The 17,970-nt window shown below is 53.2% G+C and overlaps 1 protein-coding gene across 3 annotated transcripts in view; it reads right to left on the bottom strand.

Moving 5' to 3' along the window:
* The window catches only part of PLXNA1 (plexin A1), a 98,258-nt gene that overhangs the window by 19,847 nt on the left and 60,441 nt on the right, over positions 1 to 17,970 (bottom strand). For all 3 annotated transcript variants that reach the window (XM_052679263.1, XM_052679265.1, XM_052679264.1), the window contains exons 11-23: positions 14,749 to 14,845; positions 14,427 to 14,617; positions 11,762 to 11,913; positions 11,504 to 11,624; positions 11,143 to 11,279; positions 10,509 to 10,676; positions 9,604 to 9,697; positions 8,904 to 9,143; positions 8,643 to 8,786; positions 7,610 to 7,844; positions 5,984 to 6,126; positions 2,491 to 2,747; positions 33 to 99 (exon numbers count right to left, since the gene is read on the bottom strand). In XM_052679263.1, coding sequence (XP_052535223.1) covers positions 33 to 99; positions 2,491 to 2,747; positions 5,984 to 6,126; positions 7,610 to 7,844; positions 8,643 to 8,786; positions 8,904 to 9,143; positions 9,604 to 9,697; positions 10,509 to 10,676; positions 11,143 to 11,279; positions 11,504 to 11,624; positions 11,762 to 11,913; positions 14,427 to 14,617; positions 14,749 to 14,845 — 2,046 coding nt within the window. The remainder of the gene's footprint in view (positions 1 to 32; positions 100 to 2,490; positions 2,748 to 5,983; positions 6,127 to 7,609; positions 7,845 to 8,642; positions 8,787 to 8,903; positions 9,144 to 9,603; positions 9,698 to 10,508; positions 10,677 to 11,142; positions 11,280 to 11,503; positions 11,625 to 11,761; positions 11,914 to 14,426; positions 14,618 to 14,748; positions 14,846 to 17,970) is intronic.

Genomic DNA, 17,970 nt, shown 5'->3' with positions numbered 1-17,970 from the left:
GACAGAGGGTCAGCAATCCCTCCCAAACTCACCTTCAGAAACTTGTACAGCAGAAACGTGAACCAATTTGTCAGCATCTTCTCTGCGACTGACTCTGTTCTGTAGGGAAGGCAGAGAGCAAAGCGATCAGGAGAGGACACTGAAAGTCTCTGATCCTACCCACTGCCACCTGGACTGTGGCTAACTTATTTTCGGCTTTAAAAGGTCACATCTGGAAAGGCACAAGACAGCAGGGCAGACAGCAAAAGCCCTAGTGACATGCCTGCCCACCTGCAAGAGGGAGAAGCAAACAGGTCTCCAGCATACTTGGAGAAGTGGAGAGAGACGCAGACGACCTCACCCCGTGAGGAGTCTCACCCAGGGGATGACCAGCATTCTACTTCTCCCTGTTACCTTCTACTTAAATGAAATATGTTTCTTTTGTCATGTCCTGTTGGAACCTCGCAGCTCCCTCTGCAGAGAGTGGACTGTATGAGACCCCTAAGCTAGGTCAAGTACCACCAAAACCACCCTGAAGCTCTCCAGTTAGTGCGTGACCCAAAGGAAAGCACTGAACCGGATGGTCTTTAAGGTCTCTTTCAACCCATCCCTTTGGCCCATCACCACCACACAGCTCACAGTAAATGTGCCTGTCACTGCACCACAGGCTGGTCTAGCTGCCACAAGTTTAAAATTCACATTAACACGTCCATTACTTTTAAAGTCACTTTCACTCCCTTTCGGGTAAAAATGCCAGCCAGACTCCTGAAACCCTTTGGTTATACTTCTCAGCTTATCCATCCATTAATCATCAGATCAGCCACTTGTAAACGCAGATGCTCCCGAAAGCACAAGCAATACTAATAACCTCCCAGACAGATCTGCGTTCCTGTTATACCAAGGAAACGGATACAGGTTGGTTCAGGAAACATAAACCAGAAGGAACCTGAATCTCCAGAGTGCTCAGAAGTGATCCTGCTGCCCAAAGGCAGTGCCACGCAGGGCAGATGGGACAGAAGCCATTCTCTATGGCCAGATGGCTAGGGTAGGAAATCCACTTTCCTGGAGTTTATTCACACTGACTTGGGGTTGTACTGTCCCCTCCAAGCCTTTCTCTGCTGTTAATGGGGTTTATCCCTTTTTGCCCTCAGTGGCACAGAAGAGCCCTCCTTAAGGCATTAGGGGATGGTAATACCTCAGACTGCAGGAGGAAAGCATTCCTGAGCCCATCAGCAAAGATTAATCCATTAAGAGGAGAAAAAAGAGACAAGGAAAGGGATCTGGGGAGAAAGCTAAGGAAAGGATGGGCTGATGTTACCGTAGATATCCTCCTCAGCCCCAGCCCAGCTTCTCCACCGACTGCCCCAAACATCCATCTCCAGTGCCACAGCCTGAACTCCAAGCAGATGCTTGTCTTTATCTACAACAGGGCCAGATGCCACAGCAATGGGAGATTATCCAATAACAAAATAAATAAATAACAGCTCTCCCCAGTAAGATCAATGGTAATCCGGTTGCTCTGGGCGGTAAGTACATTCTCTCACCCAACAGCACAGCTAATCAAAAGGATGGAGGAAGGAAGCACAGTCTCGAATGCCATGGCTGCAGGAAGAGCAAAGTCTGGTTAAATTTTACCTGGGAACATGCAGGGGACTAATAGGGAACCTCATCCCTGTCCTAAGCCTCCCACAGCTCCACCTGCCGTGGTGAAGCCTGTTGCTGTGGAGGGACAGCAAGAGGGGAAGAGCCTAGGGATGTGCTCAGATCAGGGACACATGGGTTGCCTCCTCCATGGTCCTATCCTTGCCAGCTGCACATCTGCTCTGCACCCTCTGGCACATTATTCCTTTTGAGGTGCTGTGAGAAACCGTGGGCTCCTTTGGGATGCAGGTGACAAATGAGGCAGAGACCAGCCAAGGGAACACAGCCAGGGACCAGCTTGCAGCTGTACGTGCTCCAGGCATCTCCCCATGGCCAGGCACACAAAGCCCAATGCGCTCTGTCCAGTCTGGCCATGCCAAAAACATCAGATGATGTCTGAAAGATGCTCTGGCATCCTCATGCCTTTCTGGTGACATGCCAACACTGCAGTCATCCCCACTGGAGGGATGCTGCTTCATCCCTGCTGTGGGCTGGTACAAGCACAGCATGTGAAGGGATGGCACGGAGGGCCTCGGGCTGGGCTGGTGGAGCTTATTAATTGTTTTTGTTCAGCACTTGGTGCATCTTTCAATATTCATCAGCCTGTGATGAAGGAGAGCTCAGAGCTATCATTAAATATTGATGGCCCAGGCAGACTCACGGCGGGGCTTGGCATGCTGCCTTCTGCTCACGCTCTACCCCAGCCCTAGGTGAGACTCCTGGCTTGAAGAGATCTGCTTGGAAAACCCTGCCAAGCCTGGCAAGGTGGACAAAGCCCCCGAAGAGGAGGTGAGGAAAAAAGGGCTCTTGTTGGCTGCTAGCACACTGGGGCACCACCGAACAACTCCAGCCCTTCAAATGGCCACTCACCTCCGCAGGAGCAGCTTGGGATGGTTCTTACTCTCCAGATTCTTCTCAATGAGGTCGGAGAGAAGCTGCTTCAGAACACCCGTGGCATATTCCATCTCACCCTGCAGTGCTGTCATGATGAGTGAGGCCACATTGCCACGGTCTCGCATGGAAAAGCTCCGCTGAGCCTCCAGCGTGCGGATGAAGGTCAGCAGGAAGTGCTTCTTGTTCAGGAGCTGCCCAAAGAGGGTCAGGGACTTCTCCACATTTGCCTGGACCTGCAGGGATAGAGCAAAGCTGGAAGATGGGAGCAAGAAGGAGGGCAATGAGAAATCAGGGGGGCTGCGCATCAAGTCAGCACAGTCTTGGGGCATCATTGCATACATCATCTTCAAACATGTATGCACAGACATACATGCAGATCCCTCACCTACATTCTCTTTGTTCCCAAGTATCAGAATTTCAATATCAAGAAGCTCAAATCCCACCCAAAGCATGGTGTGAGTATCACACTGAAGGAGTGCCTGCCCCTTTCCAATATCCAGAAAGCAAATAAAGCCTCGATACCAAGCTCTGCAGTCAATAAAGCTGCTAGGTTTTGGAGAATAGATTTCAGACAGGAGTAAATAGTGGAAACCAGGGTCTATCCCTCTCCAGACACAATCTGAAATATTCTCTTTTGCTTTTGAAGCTGTATCTCAGACATGTCCAGCTGGGAGTGGGCTGGGTTCCTTTCATCTCCCCATCGCCTTCGTTAGCACTGCTCTGCTCAGCACTGACCATGTTTCTTACCAGAAATAAGCATTTTTACACACAACATCCTCCTATTATAAAAGATGGTTTCCTCTGAATAAAAGCCTCTCTCTGGTACAACATCAATTTTAATGATTTTTTTTTTCCCCTTGTCTTCCTGATTGGGAGAATAAGTGAGAAATTTCATTTTGTGTCGATATTTGGAGACAAAACAAGACTCTTCATTTCGAAACATCAACTCAAAATGAAGGAGAGCGTTTTGACACATCAAATCATTTCACTTCAATCAAAACTTTGGAGCGTCGCTTTTGGGTTCAGTGAAGCTCCTCGTGCTTGTGCCTTCCCCCTCCAAAACTGCTGATGCTTCCCACAGGAAAAGAATAATCCCATTTCCTTGTCATGTGTGTCACATGGGCACTGCGTGTCTCCTCGCCATGCAGGAGAGAGGGAACACCTGCCCCAGGACATCCCAGCATGGAGTTGGGGAAGCGACAAACCTCTGTCCCTGTTCTCAGGAATCGTCCCTCATAGAATCATTAAGGTTGGAGAAGACCTCCAAGATCACCTAAGTCCAACCATCAACCTATCACCATCATGTCAACTTACAGCATCCTTAAGGCAAAAGAAGACCACTAATATCACTGAGTTCAACCATCAATCCAACCCTACCATGCCCACGGACTACATCCCTTAATGCCACATCTCCATGGCTCTGGAACACCTTCAGGGATGGCATTCAACTGGCATTCAGCCAGCTGGGGGATGGGTCCTGCCCAACAGCACACACCACGTAGGGTTTGGGAAGGGCACCAGAGGATGGCAGTGTCCACTGCGCACAGCCCTACACACACCGCCCTGCTGCCTGCCTGCACCGCTGTGTTTAACTCGCTGATCATTAGCAGAAATAAACGAACAATACCGAATTAAATATTTAATCAGGCTTAAACTCACACAAAGCAACAAACCTCCCTCCAACAAACGTAAAGAGAAAGGGAGCTGGTAATGACAGTGTAATGCTTGGCTGTGGATTAGCGGGTGCGCAAGCGAGCGCCGCTTCCCTCCCATCATCCGCAGTAACTAATGTTACACTCTGAGCAAAGAGACAAATAAAAGCAAACCTGATTCAATTATATGAAGCTTGCACAACTGTAGTTGCTTTATTTAATCTCTTTTGGGTTTTTTTGGTGATTTTTTTTTTTTCCCCGCTTCCTTGCAATATTAACCCTTTCTGCCCCAGGCGAGGCTGAGTCTGCATGCTTTTTCTGGTGGGATGTTTTCAATTAGGAGCTGGGAGTGGATGAACTCCTGCCCAGTCCCCCTGGATAATTTACAATTACTCCTCTGCAATTTCCTCTCCAGAGCTCCAGTTTGACATTGTCTCCACCCCTCTCCCCTTTGGAGAGGACTGCAGCATCTGCAGATGCTGCCACTAAAGCTTTCTGCTCTCATCCACTTCAAGGTGCCCCATCCACACACCTGTTCCAGCAGCTATGCATCACTGCCTCCAGGAAAAATCTTAAGGAATACACTTAGGAGCAGGAGCAGAGAAGAGCTGAGCCAGGCTTCTGCAGGGACAGGAAGGGCTGTGCCCAGGGGAGGGCTGCTCCCCGGCCCCATAGCCAGCAACAGCTCTGAGCATCTGGGAAACCTGAGCTGCATGGGGAAATCCACGGAAACAGGGACCCCCCTGCCTCCGGAGCTGGGATTATGGAGCAGGCACACGGCCAGCTCCCCCCGTTGAGGCTATGCTGCCTGACAACACCAGCACGTGTGCTTGCAATTGGTAAGGGCTCAGGTTGTAACTAGCAACCATGCATCCTGCACCAGAGCTGAGTGCTTCTCCCATACCAACACTAATTACCACACCAGATCAGAAGCAAGGGGAAGCCGAGGTTCATCCACCTCATTTCTCCAACCAAGAGCAGCCCCAGCAGCCCTGCATTGCATGCCCCAGATGAGGCAGGTGTGGAGAAGCTGAGAAAGAAAAGGGTGCTGCTCTGGGGAGCAGGATGCCCAGGTTGAGCTCTGTACTGGGAAACAGAGCCACAGACACAGGACATGTTAGACAAGTCTGCTAGCAAAGAGCAGCCTTGCAGGCATCAAACAAACCCAAATGAATAAAGCAAGTGCTGTAGAAAATGACAGCAGCAATGATACTAATATAAATATTGATATTAATGTCAGAGAGAGCAGCAACCACTCAGCCCAAGCTCACATCCCTGAAGTTTCCACCATCCCTCCTGTAGTGCAACCACCAACCTTGCAAGCACAGAAGCAGCAGCAATCCTTTATTATTCCTACCCCACACAGCCCCAAAACACTTCACCCTCTCCACTATTTGCTGTTTATCCATTCTATTGCAGAAGGGTTGGAATCACTCCTGACTTCTGGCATAGCTCAGCTATGAAAACAGCATAGTTCTGCCCACCCTCACCAGCCTGCATCCCTCCCCGTTCACCTGAGGATCATAGAATGGCCTGGGCTTAAAAGGACCACAACGATCATCTAGTTTCAACCCTGCTAACCACTAGACCAGGCTGCCCAGAGCCACATCCAGACTGGCCTTGAATGCCTCCGGAGTACCTCAGTAGCCCCATGGTCAGGGCAGCCTGTTCTAGAACCACCAAACTCCCTGCTCACAGCTCAGAACCTGCAAGGAGGCAGATGAGCATGGCCACGTCACATTCCTTCCCCTTTCCAGCCCAGAGGTGCATCCCCAGCATGAAACCCTGCAGAGACAGACAGACACCCAGTACCACACCTCCATCTCCTTCAGCACCGGGTGATCTTCTATCCCGGGGAACAGAACCCGCATGGCGTAAGTGCGGTAATCCAGGAAAGGGATGCCGGCCCCATCCAGGTCGTTAGTCAGTTCATTAATGTCCGTCTGCAGCTCAGCAAAGGCTGGATGGAAAAAGCAGAATTCAGAAACACGGCCCCCAGCATGCTGCACTGCCACTCAAAACATTCCATGGCATCTGATGGGTGGGTCTCAGGGCAATGCTCAGAGTTGGATCCACATCCTGCACACTGGGTTGCATATTATCGCTGCCCCCATCTTACACATGGAGAAACAGAAACAGAGCTGCAGGCAGAGAGGATGATCCCCTTGGAATAAATCAAGTGGTAGAGCTGGGAACGGAACCAGCGGGTCCCAGAGGCAGCAATTCCCCTCACTCAGCACTCACAGGCTCAATGGGATCCCGGGGGCAGCTGGGAAAGGCAAGGTTTGCACAAAGCCAGAGCTTCTGGGGGAAACGTTCGCAGAAACCACAAGAATGTCCTCATTTTGTTTTGACCTAAATACTACTGAAGAGCTGAACACACCCACCCCAGCACCTCTCGATTCCCAAGGGAAAGCAATGCAGGGAGGTCCTGAACCTTTAATTGCACCTAGAGGGAAAAGCTGACGGGAGAGGAGTCCTAGAGAAGGGAAAGGGTTTGGGGGAGTGAGGGGGAGAAAACCCTCAGAAAAATCAAATTAACGGCACTTTAAAGGGAGCTGAAAGCATAGCAGAGGGCTGCAGGCTCGTCAGCCTGATGAGAAAAAACAAACCGTCAGCTTGAAAGGCGTGCTATCTTATCTGTAACTAGTGGGACTAGAAAAGAGAAAAGGCAGGGAAGAGATTGTGCCTTTTAATTAAAAGCAGATCCTTTTATCTGCCAGCTGTGGAAGACAAGACACCAGCTCCCTCCCCTCTCCCTGTCACCACTGCCATCCACACGCCTGTTTAGGGATGGGGATTTGGGGAAGCAAAGGGTTTTTCTTGCGTTCCCCTTTTTATTATCTCGTTGTAGGTGCCTGCTCCATCCGCAGGTTTGAGGCTGGTTGTGGTGATGCTTGGCAGGGTCGGGGCCTTGGGAGCCAGCTCAGGGGGATAATGGGCAATTAGGTTTTATCAGCAGGATCATACAAGGAATTCTGTCCAATTTCACAGCATCCGTCTATCACATAATGAGAGACCAATTGCCTGCTCACAGGCAGCCCTCGCTACCCTCTTTGCTCCCTTTGCTCACATTCGGAGAAACAGAGGGGAATTCTTCAACTGGAAAAATCCCCAAATCCCACCCAAAATAGTTTTCCTTTCTCTGACAAAGCAGCTTTGTTCAGTTCTATTCCCTCTCTGATAGGCAATGAGGAAAGGGTGGGAGCACCCAGAGCATGAGGGTGGCACAGAGACATAACTTTCCCACAGGGAAAGCAGGAGTCCAGGTGAGAGTCTATGGGGTACCAAAGGGAGAAAGAAGAGGATGGAGGTGGGAGAGGTGAGAGGCAGAGGGCTGAATCCTGACCCCACGCACTGAGATTAGTAAAGGACAGAAGTGTCTCATGGTGCCTGATATGAAACCCAGACCCAACACAAAGCTGGGGGCCAGGACTGCTCACCCTCTTTGCACTCCAGGGCCACCCGGGACTCCAGGTTGTCCATCTGCAGCTGGAGGCGTTTCAGGGTGCGGTCAGCATCGCGGGACTTGCGCTTGTAGGCGATGAGGACAATGATGATGATGAGCAGCAGCAAGCCGCCGCCGCCGCCAATCCCAATAATGGCAGGCAGGGTGAGCAGGCTGTCCGAGTAGATCTGCAGCGTGCCCGGGGAGAACTCAAACCCTCCAGCCTTAATCTGCATCGCAGGGAAAGAAAAAGCAAAGGGTCAGGACACTAAGGGGGCATCGTGACTTCCCACCACACTGGGAACAAAGAGATGGGGGAAACACAGAGCATCCCCCAGTGCCCCAGGAGCTCGTCCGCAGCAGCACAGCGCATGGTAATGGGATGCAGGACACGCTGCCAACATGCACATGGAACGGGCAGGGAGTTTGATGTCTCATTCAGACAGCATTACAATAACAGATGGGATGTGAAGCGAGCTCCCTGATAGATGGGGAGCCCAGGGGGAGTGTATCAGGTCCCTTTCAAGCAAGCAAGGCCGTGCAGACCAGAAGCATGAGCACTGCTGTGCAACAAGCTGATGCACATGGACTGTGGCTTACAGTGCGAGTGGGTACCATGGATGAGGTGGAAACCCCCCTGTGCTCAGCTCCAGCTGTGCCCTGGCACCCAGCAACTCTTAGCAGGGTGAAGGAACAGCCGTCTCAATGTGCCAGGATAAGGACAAAACATTTGGTCCTCCAGCAAGCACACAATTAGGGAGAGCAATGCGTGGGCAAAGGGAAAAGGCTCCCAAGGACTGTTCCTGCAAGTGTGCTATCCATCCTTGTCTGAGGATGAGCACACATAGTAGGGTCAGTGCTGGCATGAAGATTATATCTCTGTGACAGCCAGCCAGGGACCATGAGACACAAAGGCTCCAAGTGCCCCTAACACCAGCTACTTTCCTTCCTGCATCTCTGATACAAAGCCCCACATTAGCCCCATGTTTCCTCCTCCCAACCTCCTGCACAGGGGGCTCGATGCTTACCGTGACTTTGTGCTGGCCAGTGAGGTTAGGAGACTCACAGAGCAGTTGGGTCTCAGACACGGTCAGAGTGCAGGGAGTGTCCCCAATCAGCACTGTGTAGTTCAGGCGGGAGTTCCCTGCAGCTGGAGGGAGCAGGTTCCTGCCCTTTGAGGGATCAAAGAACGAAGCAGTCAGCTCCAGGACAACAGGGAATGCTCCGAAGCCTCATCACGGAGCAAATTTGCTTCAGGAGAACCATGCCCTGGGTGCACACAGCCTTACCTTGAGGATGAGGGGAGAGCTGGGCTTCAACTCCAGCATCCCCGTGGGGCTGAGCGGCTCAAAGACGGGGTCTGGGTAGTATACAAAGTTGGTGGTGTTGATGATCAGCAAGGCCTGGACGTTATCCATGATGAACCCGATCTCGTCCGGCCGGTCACCGACCTCAGGAGGGCTCCGCTCAGGGTTGTCAATGGAGGGTGCATAGCACACCATGGTGGTGTCATTGTACACAGTGCAGTTCTGTGGGGGGCACAGGTTAGGGTCAGACCCGGCTCCCAGCAGTGAGGGCAGAGTCTGACCCTATAGGATCTCCTGCAAGCTCTGGACACAGGACTTAGAGTCTGTGTCATAATATCAACGGATGCTATGTAACACCCTGGTAGCTGCATTTTACAGATGTGTGATGGTGGTCGTTGGGACAGCTTGCTGTGGATGGGGTCTCTTTCTGCCCTGCAGACATCCGACAGACCTCCCATCATTTTTGCATGCTCAGATCTCACCCTAGCAGTGCTGGGCAGGGATATCACTGCCCCAGTGCCCCTCTTCTGGGTACAGGCCCTGGACACCACCACCCCCATGGTATCACGTTTGGATCCCAGGGAGGGATGCGCTTTCTGCTCTAAGTTGCAGAGAGATTACATCCCTCTTCCCTGTGCTCTAGCCCTGATCTCAGCCCTCCCCATCAGACAGCATCACTTACATTCTCCCTTTCAGAGCTGCAGTACTTGGCTCGGATCTTGGGCTCTTTGATGGTGGCCAGGTTGGTGCCAGTCACAGTCAACAGTGTCCCACCACTAGAGACAGATAGATAACAGGTAGGGAGAAAAAGCTGTGACCTCAGGTCCCCACTTCTGGGCAAACAGCAGGCCCCATCCTCACCAGACAGAGGCCCATCTGCCCCAGCCAGGGTGCCCCGGGACCCATTCTCCAGCCACGTCACCATGGGCAGCAGAACCAGCAGCAAATCATCTCAGATGCCTAACAACCCTAAAATCCCATCCTGTGTATTCATGGAGTGCAGGGCTTGGAGTCTGAATGCAATTCCAAATAAAGGAACAAGTGATGGGAAAGCCAACGGGAGGTCCTCTCTGCCACCCCCTCCCTCCATGGCAGAGGGAGGTGACAAGCAGCAGGTGCCAAGCCAGGCTGGTCCCTGTGGGGTTTTCTCTGCCACTTAGTGTTAAAAGCCCCAGAGAGGTCAGCTATGCCCCTGGGGAGTTCACTCCTCATTGGCACCCTGGGGAAGGTTTCCCTTAGCACAAGCACTTAATGGATTCCTTCGCCTCCTCTCCAGCCAATTCAAACCTTTTAGAAAAAATATGCAAACATTTCCAAAATCCCCCAATGGGAAATATTTTAATTTTATTCGCTGCTGCCAAATGTCAAGCTGAAATTAAGCAGATCCAAAGCTCTCTCCGCTCCTGCCCCCTGCCAGGCTGAGCACTGCAGGCCAGGAGTTAGCAGGGACCCAGTGCCAAGCCATTCCTCATGCTCCTCTCTGGAGCATGGCATACAATTGCAGCAGCGCTGAGGAACGCAGATTGGGATGGGGGATCTGTGCCCAGCAGAGCCCTGCTGCATCCCTGTGAGCAGTCCTTCACCTACCTGTTGATGCTCCATTCAGGATCAATCTTTTGGATAGTAGGGTCCTCTGTGTAGTTGTACTTCACCTCCGGGTTGCTCAGCTCTGCCCGGTTGATGTTGATGAGGATGGGGGAACCACCAGGAGCATGGCCAGGGGGGGTCCTGCAGCGGATCTCACGGGCACTTCTCCTGGGGCAGAAACAGGACAGTCAGAGAGGAGGGTGGTAACAGCACCCCTACCCCTTGTGAAACTGCTGAGTGGGAAAGGGAGAGAAAAAGACTCAAGAAATGAAACAAAAGGCAGCCAGGAAAGGCTGAGCTGCTCCTGAGCGTTCCCATTGCGTGGCTGCTGCAAACAGCAGCGATTAGAGCTGATAACCAGTAATTACCGCAGGAAAATATTTAAAGAGCCGCTCCATTATCATCCCTAATCTAAAAATTATCCACTTCATGCCTCAGGGCTCTATGCTTTTAGAGAAAAATCCCCGCGCTTTGGGCTCTTCCCAGAGCCTCTGACACAAAGAGGTTTCGGGGGGACATTCCTCCAGGCGCCTGCAGGATTTGGCTCAATGGGGTCTGCTCTACTTGGGGGTTCCACTGCCTCCAGAGGTGCCCCCTCCTCCATTCCCCCACCCACGTGCCCCATGCCCCTCACCCCGAAAAGGCACAGGGCCGTCCCCCGATGGTGACGGTGACGTTGCTACCAGCATTCAGGTGGCTTCCTTCAATGGCAATCCAGGTGCCACCGGAGAGAGGGCCGCGGGCAGGGGTCACTCGGGAGAAAGTGGGCGTCTGCCAAAGGAGAAAAGCCTCAGCATGTGTTAAGTCAGGATGGGACCCGGGTCCCAAGCATCCATGAGTGGATGATGACAGAGGGGAGGGTGGGAGAGAGACATGGTATGGCACAGGGGGCTGCCTATAGCACCAAGACACCCACAGCCACCTTCCTCCCATGGTCCCCAGCCACATGTGACACCAGCCCTGTTCCCAGTGCATGGGGTGACACCAGGGCTTACCACGAAGGTGAAGCTCTTGGGCGAGGTGGCCCGGTAGTTGGGGGAGCAGTCCCGGATGCACACTTCAACCCGCGCATCGTGGACCTTGCTTGGGCTGGCATCTCCAATTTCACACACGATCCTAAAAGACACAGGGAAGAAGACCATTGCCAGCCTGGGCTTTGCTCCCACACGTCCTTCTGCAGGCAGAGGCAGTGTTTGAGCCCTGACCCCCGTTGCCCCCATGCACCAAGATGATCCCCCCTCTCCCACACTCACTGCTCAGCGCTGATGTACTCGCTCTCGATGGGGATGCACATCACTTTGCCCACTCGAACACCCCAGCGCACGTCTTCAAACTTGAGGCCCAGGTTCTCCCCTGTGATGGTCAGACGTGTCCCTCCTTGCCTAGGGCCGGTCTCAGGTGACAGCTAAGGAACAGCACAGCACATCAGCCAAGGGACTGGAGCCATCAGGCTGCAGGGGATGCCTCGCTCCACTGGCTGCAGCCTGCATAGCACCAGGATGGGCACTGCTCCCTGCCGAGGAGCAAATCAGCTGTGACAAATGCCAGAGCATGTGCACAGAGCACGAAGCAAGACAGACTTTCCGAACGCCTGCAGTGTCCACATGGCCCCTGAGGAATGAGTCTGGAGGTGCCAGATGTGTGCGAGCAACGGGCTGCTTCATGGACACCCTGCTGCAGATGGAGACGGGTGATACATAGGAGATGGGGACACAGAAAGGAGGGAGACAAGGCAGACCCAGCCAACCACAGAAATACATTGAGTTTGCCTTTGGGAAGGTCTCACATACTGAGGGATGAGGTCCCCACACCCAAACTGTTCTCACGTGAGGAACTATTCCCACCAAGTTCTCACCGCCAACACAGCAGGCAAGGGGAACGTGGGGAATATGGGTCCTGCTCATCTTTCTGCCATCCAAACCCTTGCCTCTGCTGGAGAGCATCCGCCTCGTGCCGTGCCTCATTTACCAGCATGATTCCCAATAAAGTGGACAGGTGTGGCCTGACAGAAGGTGTTGGGATGACAAATGAACAAAGAGGTATGGGCTCACCACGTGCCTCCAACGAGGCGATTAGGGGCAATCTGACAGCAGTGCACACCTGCAGCACTAAGTAGAACAAATGGCAGGGCTGCATGCCTGCACTGGGACAGGGGATGTGTTCCCAGGGCAGTGGTGGGGCTCCACCAGCACCCCAAAGCTCACAGCAAGCCCAAGGCAGCCACAGGTCCTGCTTTACACAGTGAAAAAACCCTTCCGGGCTCTGGGCACTGCTATTTGCCTGAAGTCAGCACAATTCCAGGATCAGGGCTCACTACAGAGCTGCAACAAGTGATTGTGACTGCTCTTCTTCATGCATCAAGCTCTGCTGGGGAGCTGGCAATAAGCGGCTGTTTGTTTGGTATTTTCAGATGAGCACTAAAAGCATGTTAGATTCCTCCTCCTCCCTGCAAACCTGACAAGGGCCATGTGCTCAGGGAGAAATGAGCCCAGGAAAGAGGTGACTCCGTTCACGGCGCAGCACAGAAAGGTCACAGCTAAACAAGCCGCATGGGAGCAGGAGCTGGTAAGGACGGCAGAGCAATGCCCACAACCTCACACCCCAAAGTCCCAGCCCCAGCAAACACTACTCTTCCGCTAATTGGTTTCACAGGGTCCTTTTAACCCAACAGGTAAATGGCTTCAGGGGGCATAAGCAACTGCAGCATGGGGAGGGGACAATCAGGGGAACAGACCCAACTTGAGAGTCATGGCCAGCACCCGGCAGGACCCAGGCAAGTTTGCAGAGCTGCCTGTCCCCCACCACTGAGCAATGGTGAAGAATTGGGGTAACCTCCCAGCCCAGCTTCACCACCCACGAATACACCTAATCTCCAGCTGCTGGGCTGGGAAAAGGCTCCACATCCTTCTCAAACCTCTGCAAGGGGCTCCTCTTTTCCTCCCAACCCATGCCTTACGCTCACAAGCCTGGATGCAGGAAGGGGGGGCTGTGGAAAGCAGCAGCAGCTGCTTGGAGGAGCACCACGTCCACAATCTGCAGCGACCGCCTGCTCACGCTGGCCCCAGGGCACAGAGCAGCACCAAGGTCAAGCCCACCTGCTAACAGATCTGCTTATTCTGCATCTGCAATTACTGCCAAACTGCATAATGATGGAGAGCCTGCTGCGAGCCAGACACCTTGCACTGTAGTGTGCACACGGATGCTAGCAAATCGTGGCCCAGTTGCCTTCATGGGTGCTCAGTGCCATCCCGAGGCAGGAGCTGTCACAGGGACCCCAATACCACCTTTGCCATCAGCAGCAACAAGGAGCCCTCAGTCTGATTGCTCTAAGTCAGCACCAGGCTGGCCCAGACTCAATGCAGGCTCTGGGGCTCAAACCTGCCCCTGCAGGGAAGGCATGCACACCGGACATGGGCACAGGGGCAGTGGGAAAGGCAGGGCTACGGTTTCCAGCTTTCATCAGATATCACATAGAAACCCAAACAGATCAAATACAACGCTAAGACTCCAGTAATTAACACCAGCAATGCCTGCTTGCCCTGCGAGCCGTGGGTAAACAGAACAGATCGCATGGAATTACGCATCAATCCCTCCTAAAGCACCTCTAGCCCGGCCGACAGACATGTTAACATTAATGTGGGCAATCTTGTGAAAGGAAGGTCATAAAAGCTGTCAGAGATGGGAATGATGAACTACCGGCCCATGCTATCAGGGGAAGAGCAGCACAGATCTGCAGCTTTTCTGGGATGCTCAGATGAACAGCAGGAATCTCAGACGTGAGACAGAAAGCCAAAAGCACCAGGGCTGCAGAGGGAAGATTTTAGCCTTGGAGAGCAAAACAGTGACAAGAAACGCTCAGTTCAAAGCACGGACTAGATTTGGTGCCCCCCTCCCATCCCAGACCTGCACACCCCCTACCTTGGTGATCTTGGGGTCGGTGCAGCGGCTGTTACCACTGCTGGCATGCATCCAGCTGCTCTCATAGGCCAGGCAGTGCTGCCGCAGAGTGCAGCGCTTCTCCGACACGCACCAGCCACATTCGAAGCGTGGGTCGGCCTTCAGGCACAGCCCACAGCTCTCCCGCAGGGCTGAGCACTTGTACAGGTGGGCTGCAACAGTAGAGAGCGGGGTCAATGCTACCCACAGCCCTGAGATGTCACTGGGCTCCTTGCTCAGAGGAGATGGGGAGGCTGGGGGTCCACAAGACTGCTTTCCCACCCCAGCCCAAACCCTCACTTACCCTGGATGTTCTGGGGGTTATCGATGACAAAGTTTCCGTTCCAAACCACTGATAAGTTGACCGGCAGATCGCTGATGTCGTTCCCCTCGTAGAAGTACTGCAGGAGGGGATAGGAGGAGGCCATTAGAGATACACATGGAGAGGTGTAGGGCACTGCTATGGGGCTGCTCCCTATCAGCCAAAAAGAGAGGGATGGAGACTGCAAGAAACTGGTCTGGCCACAAAGGGACAGGCAAAAAAGCAGACACGGCACAGGCAAACCAGTAGGCAAGACTGGCATAAAAATAAACAGCATAAAGGGTTTCCAAAAAGACCAAAAGCCCATTAACCCAAAGGTCTGAAACTGCTGCTGAAGAGACTGAAATAGATAACATCTGAAACAAACACACCCCTCTCTCCACACCAGGAACAGGGGGGTTGAACCCTTCCCCACCCTTCCGAGCCCTGCCAGCCTAGCAGAGGGATGAAGCTGGATCCCTGCTGCTGCACAGAGCTCAGCTCCCAGCTCGCTGCCTCCTCCCACCCAACCTCGCTCTCCCTTGCTTCGAAACCTGAGTTGCAGCCCCGGCAGCCCCATCAATATTCCCCACACAGCCCCGGCACGCAGGCAGAGAGCTTTAATCGATACGGAGACAGGAAGGCAGTCGGAACCGTCCCTGACAGCTAATGACCTCCTTCGGCAAGAGATTCCCCGCTCCTCTCCGGAGAAAATGACAGGCGTGTCAGGAGAGATTAAATGAATGATTCATGGCTTGCTGGAGTTTGTTAGGAGCTGTGGATGCTTGGGCAGCAGCTTGCCTAAGCTGCAGGCTGGACACGGCCACACCACCTCCAGCACAGCCTCACCCACCTCCGTTCTCTGTATTTCTGGCTTTCCCCGTGTTGGCAAGCAGCCTCCTGGGCCTCAGGAGCATCCCTAGGACTGGAGCCATGACCAGCCATGGGGACACAGTGCCCACGGATGTGGCTACAGTAACACACCCAACCCCTCAGCCCCTCTGACCCCACAAGGTACAACCAAGAAGCCACCTCCTGTTTCAGGTTACACATCCTTGCAGGTGTTCAGGGAACATGGAGATGTGGTACTTAGGGACACAGTGAGCAATATTGGTAGACAGATGGCTGGACTAGATGATCTTAGAGATCTTTTCCAAACTTAATAATTCTATGATCCACTGCTTTTGGCTAATGGTCCTTCACTCAGGGGCCAGGCTGGAAGAGCCCAAAAATGCACTCCTGCGTAGCACAGCTGCCACTGATCAGATGCACACAGTGGTTTTAAGGCATGAAACACCCAACTGCAATCTCATCCTTTTCCTAAGTCCATAACCACCTCTCTGCAGGGCAGCCCCATCAGCTCCCAGATAAGCTACAGAATCACAGAATATCTCAGCAACACTCCATCTCCAAGCTTAGGAAAATGGAGCCAGAACAGGGCCGTGAGCCCACATCCCTCCACCTTCCTTCATCCTTCACCCACACTCTCAACCAGCCATACGTCCCAGGCAGGACTGAGGCCAGGAGCCAGACCCACAGCAGCAATGGGACCATCCCCTGCAACACGACACAGCACGTGCCAGGGAGTGCCACAGCAGCACTGGAGCAGAGTTTTGCTGTGACGAGCCACGTGGCAGTGTAAGTGAAATTGGCATTTTCAATTTGTACTCTGACATGTCTCATTTGGGGCCCTGGCATCTCGGGAAGGCATCCAGCCTGCAGCTGTCCAAAACACTTATTTGCATCTCTCTGCCCCGGCTGCTTTTGGAAATTAGTTCTTCTGGGAGGTGGTAGGAGGGTGGAGGAAGAAGAATAGGAGGAGAGGGAGGGAGAGAGTTAACTCTTTGTGCACCAGCCCTGAGACAGAGACAGGTTTGCAAAGAAGGAACACGCACAAGAGATGCCATCCATCTCAGTAAAGACACCACCATGCTGAGCACACCGCATTTGGAGCGGCACACCTGGAATCTGCCCCAGCTCCCCAGCACTCACTCCCTGCAGACCCACATAGGGGTTTTTTCAAAAGGACCCATGAAGCTTGAGAAAATCACACAGGGCACAAAGCTGCCTCCCTCGACCTGGGCTAGGGAGTAAAAGAGTGGTGAGCAGCCGGGGCTAGGGTCACATGATGATGGCACAACCAAAACTGCCCTCCTGCTCTCACTCCCTTGTGCCTCTTCACAGCCATAAGCATGTTATCCCTCTTATGCACTGGAATGTTTGCATTCACACTTGGCAAGAGGTCATTCCAGAGCTCCAGCACCCTCCTGGCATCCCCGGTACCCTTTGCTGTACAAAATAAGTTCTGTGCCCTGTCCCATTGGCTCTTCCTTGCCTCCAGCTAACACATTTCCAAATATCCATTAAGCACTTAACAGTTATTAACTTCCTGGGTAAGCAATGGCTGCGGCTATCAGCCATCAGCTGTGTGCAGGAGGACATGGCTGGTGGCACCTGGCAGCCTCACAGCCACACTGTGTTCTGCTCCACAGACATGCTGCCAGCCCCAAGTTGAGTTACTTTGCTTTGCAAGCAATAAACAGGCACTGCCCAGAGAGCAAACAGTGGATGCTGAAAGGGAGAAGCATGATCACGTGCTACAGTGCCTGAAGAAGGGACAGGAGAATACATGTCATGGAGCGAGTCAGTGATGAGATAGAGCTCCTTGGTTCCTCAGCTTGCCCAGATCAGTGCTCTGGTGCCTCTCTGCAGGAGCCCAAAAGACGAGCCTGGATGCAGCTCTTCCCAGCAAGGTCTCCTGCTGCAGGGAAGTGACTCAGGCCAGAGGACTCCTCACCAAGCCTTTCTGCGGAGTATCCCAGGCAACCTCCCAAGAAACAGCCAACAACCCTATGCAGCTCTGCCTCCCAGGCCCACTCCAGGCAGGGGCTGCCCACTTCTCTACCCCTGCAGCTCCCACATTTGCTCCTGGGTAGCCCCCTGCCTACCCCTGAGCCAGCAGGGATCCCCAAGAAAGGCACTGCAGGGGTCACTCCCCTGCCCACCCTGAGCAAACCCACATATCCCAACCTCCCTCTGCCCAACAGGACCCTCCCCTCCCTTTCTCCAGCACCATCCCCCTGGGCTGTGTTTCTGGAGGAGCCGCTCAGCTGCAGCTGTGTCCTATTTTTCTGTAGTTGATGACCTCAACTTCTTCCCCTCACTACGGGGACGGCAGTAATGTACATCGTGTCTTGCCAGGGCTCAACTGCAATTCATCATTAT

Source organism: Tympanuchus pallidicinctus, unplaced genomic scaffold (assembly GCF_026119805.1).
Source record: "Tympanuchus pallidicinctus isolate F22 unplaced genomic scaffold, pur_lepc_1.0 scaffold17, whole genome shotgun sequence".
Classification (NCBI taxonomy): Eukaryota; Metazoa; Chordata; class Aves; order Galliformes; family Phasianidae; genus Tympanuchus; species Tympanuchus pallidicinctus.
This window is presented reverse-complemented; position numbering and strand designations above follow the sequence as displayed.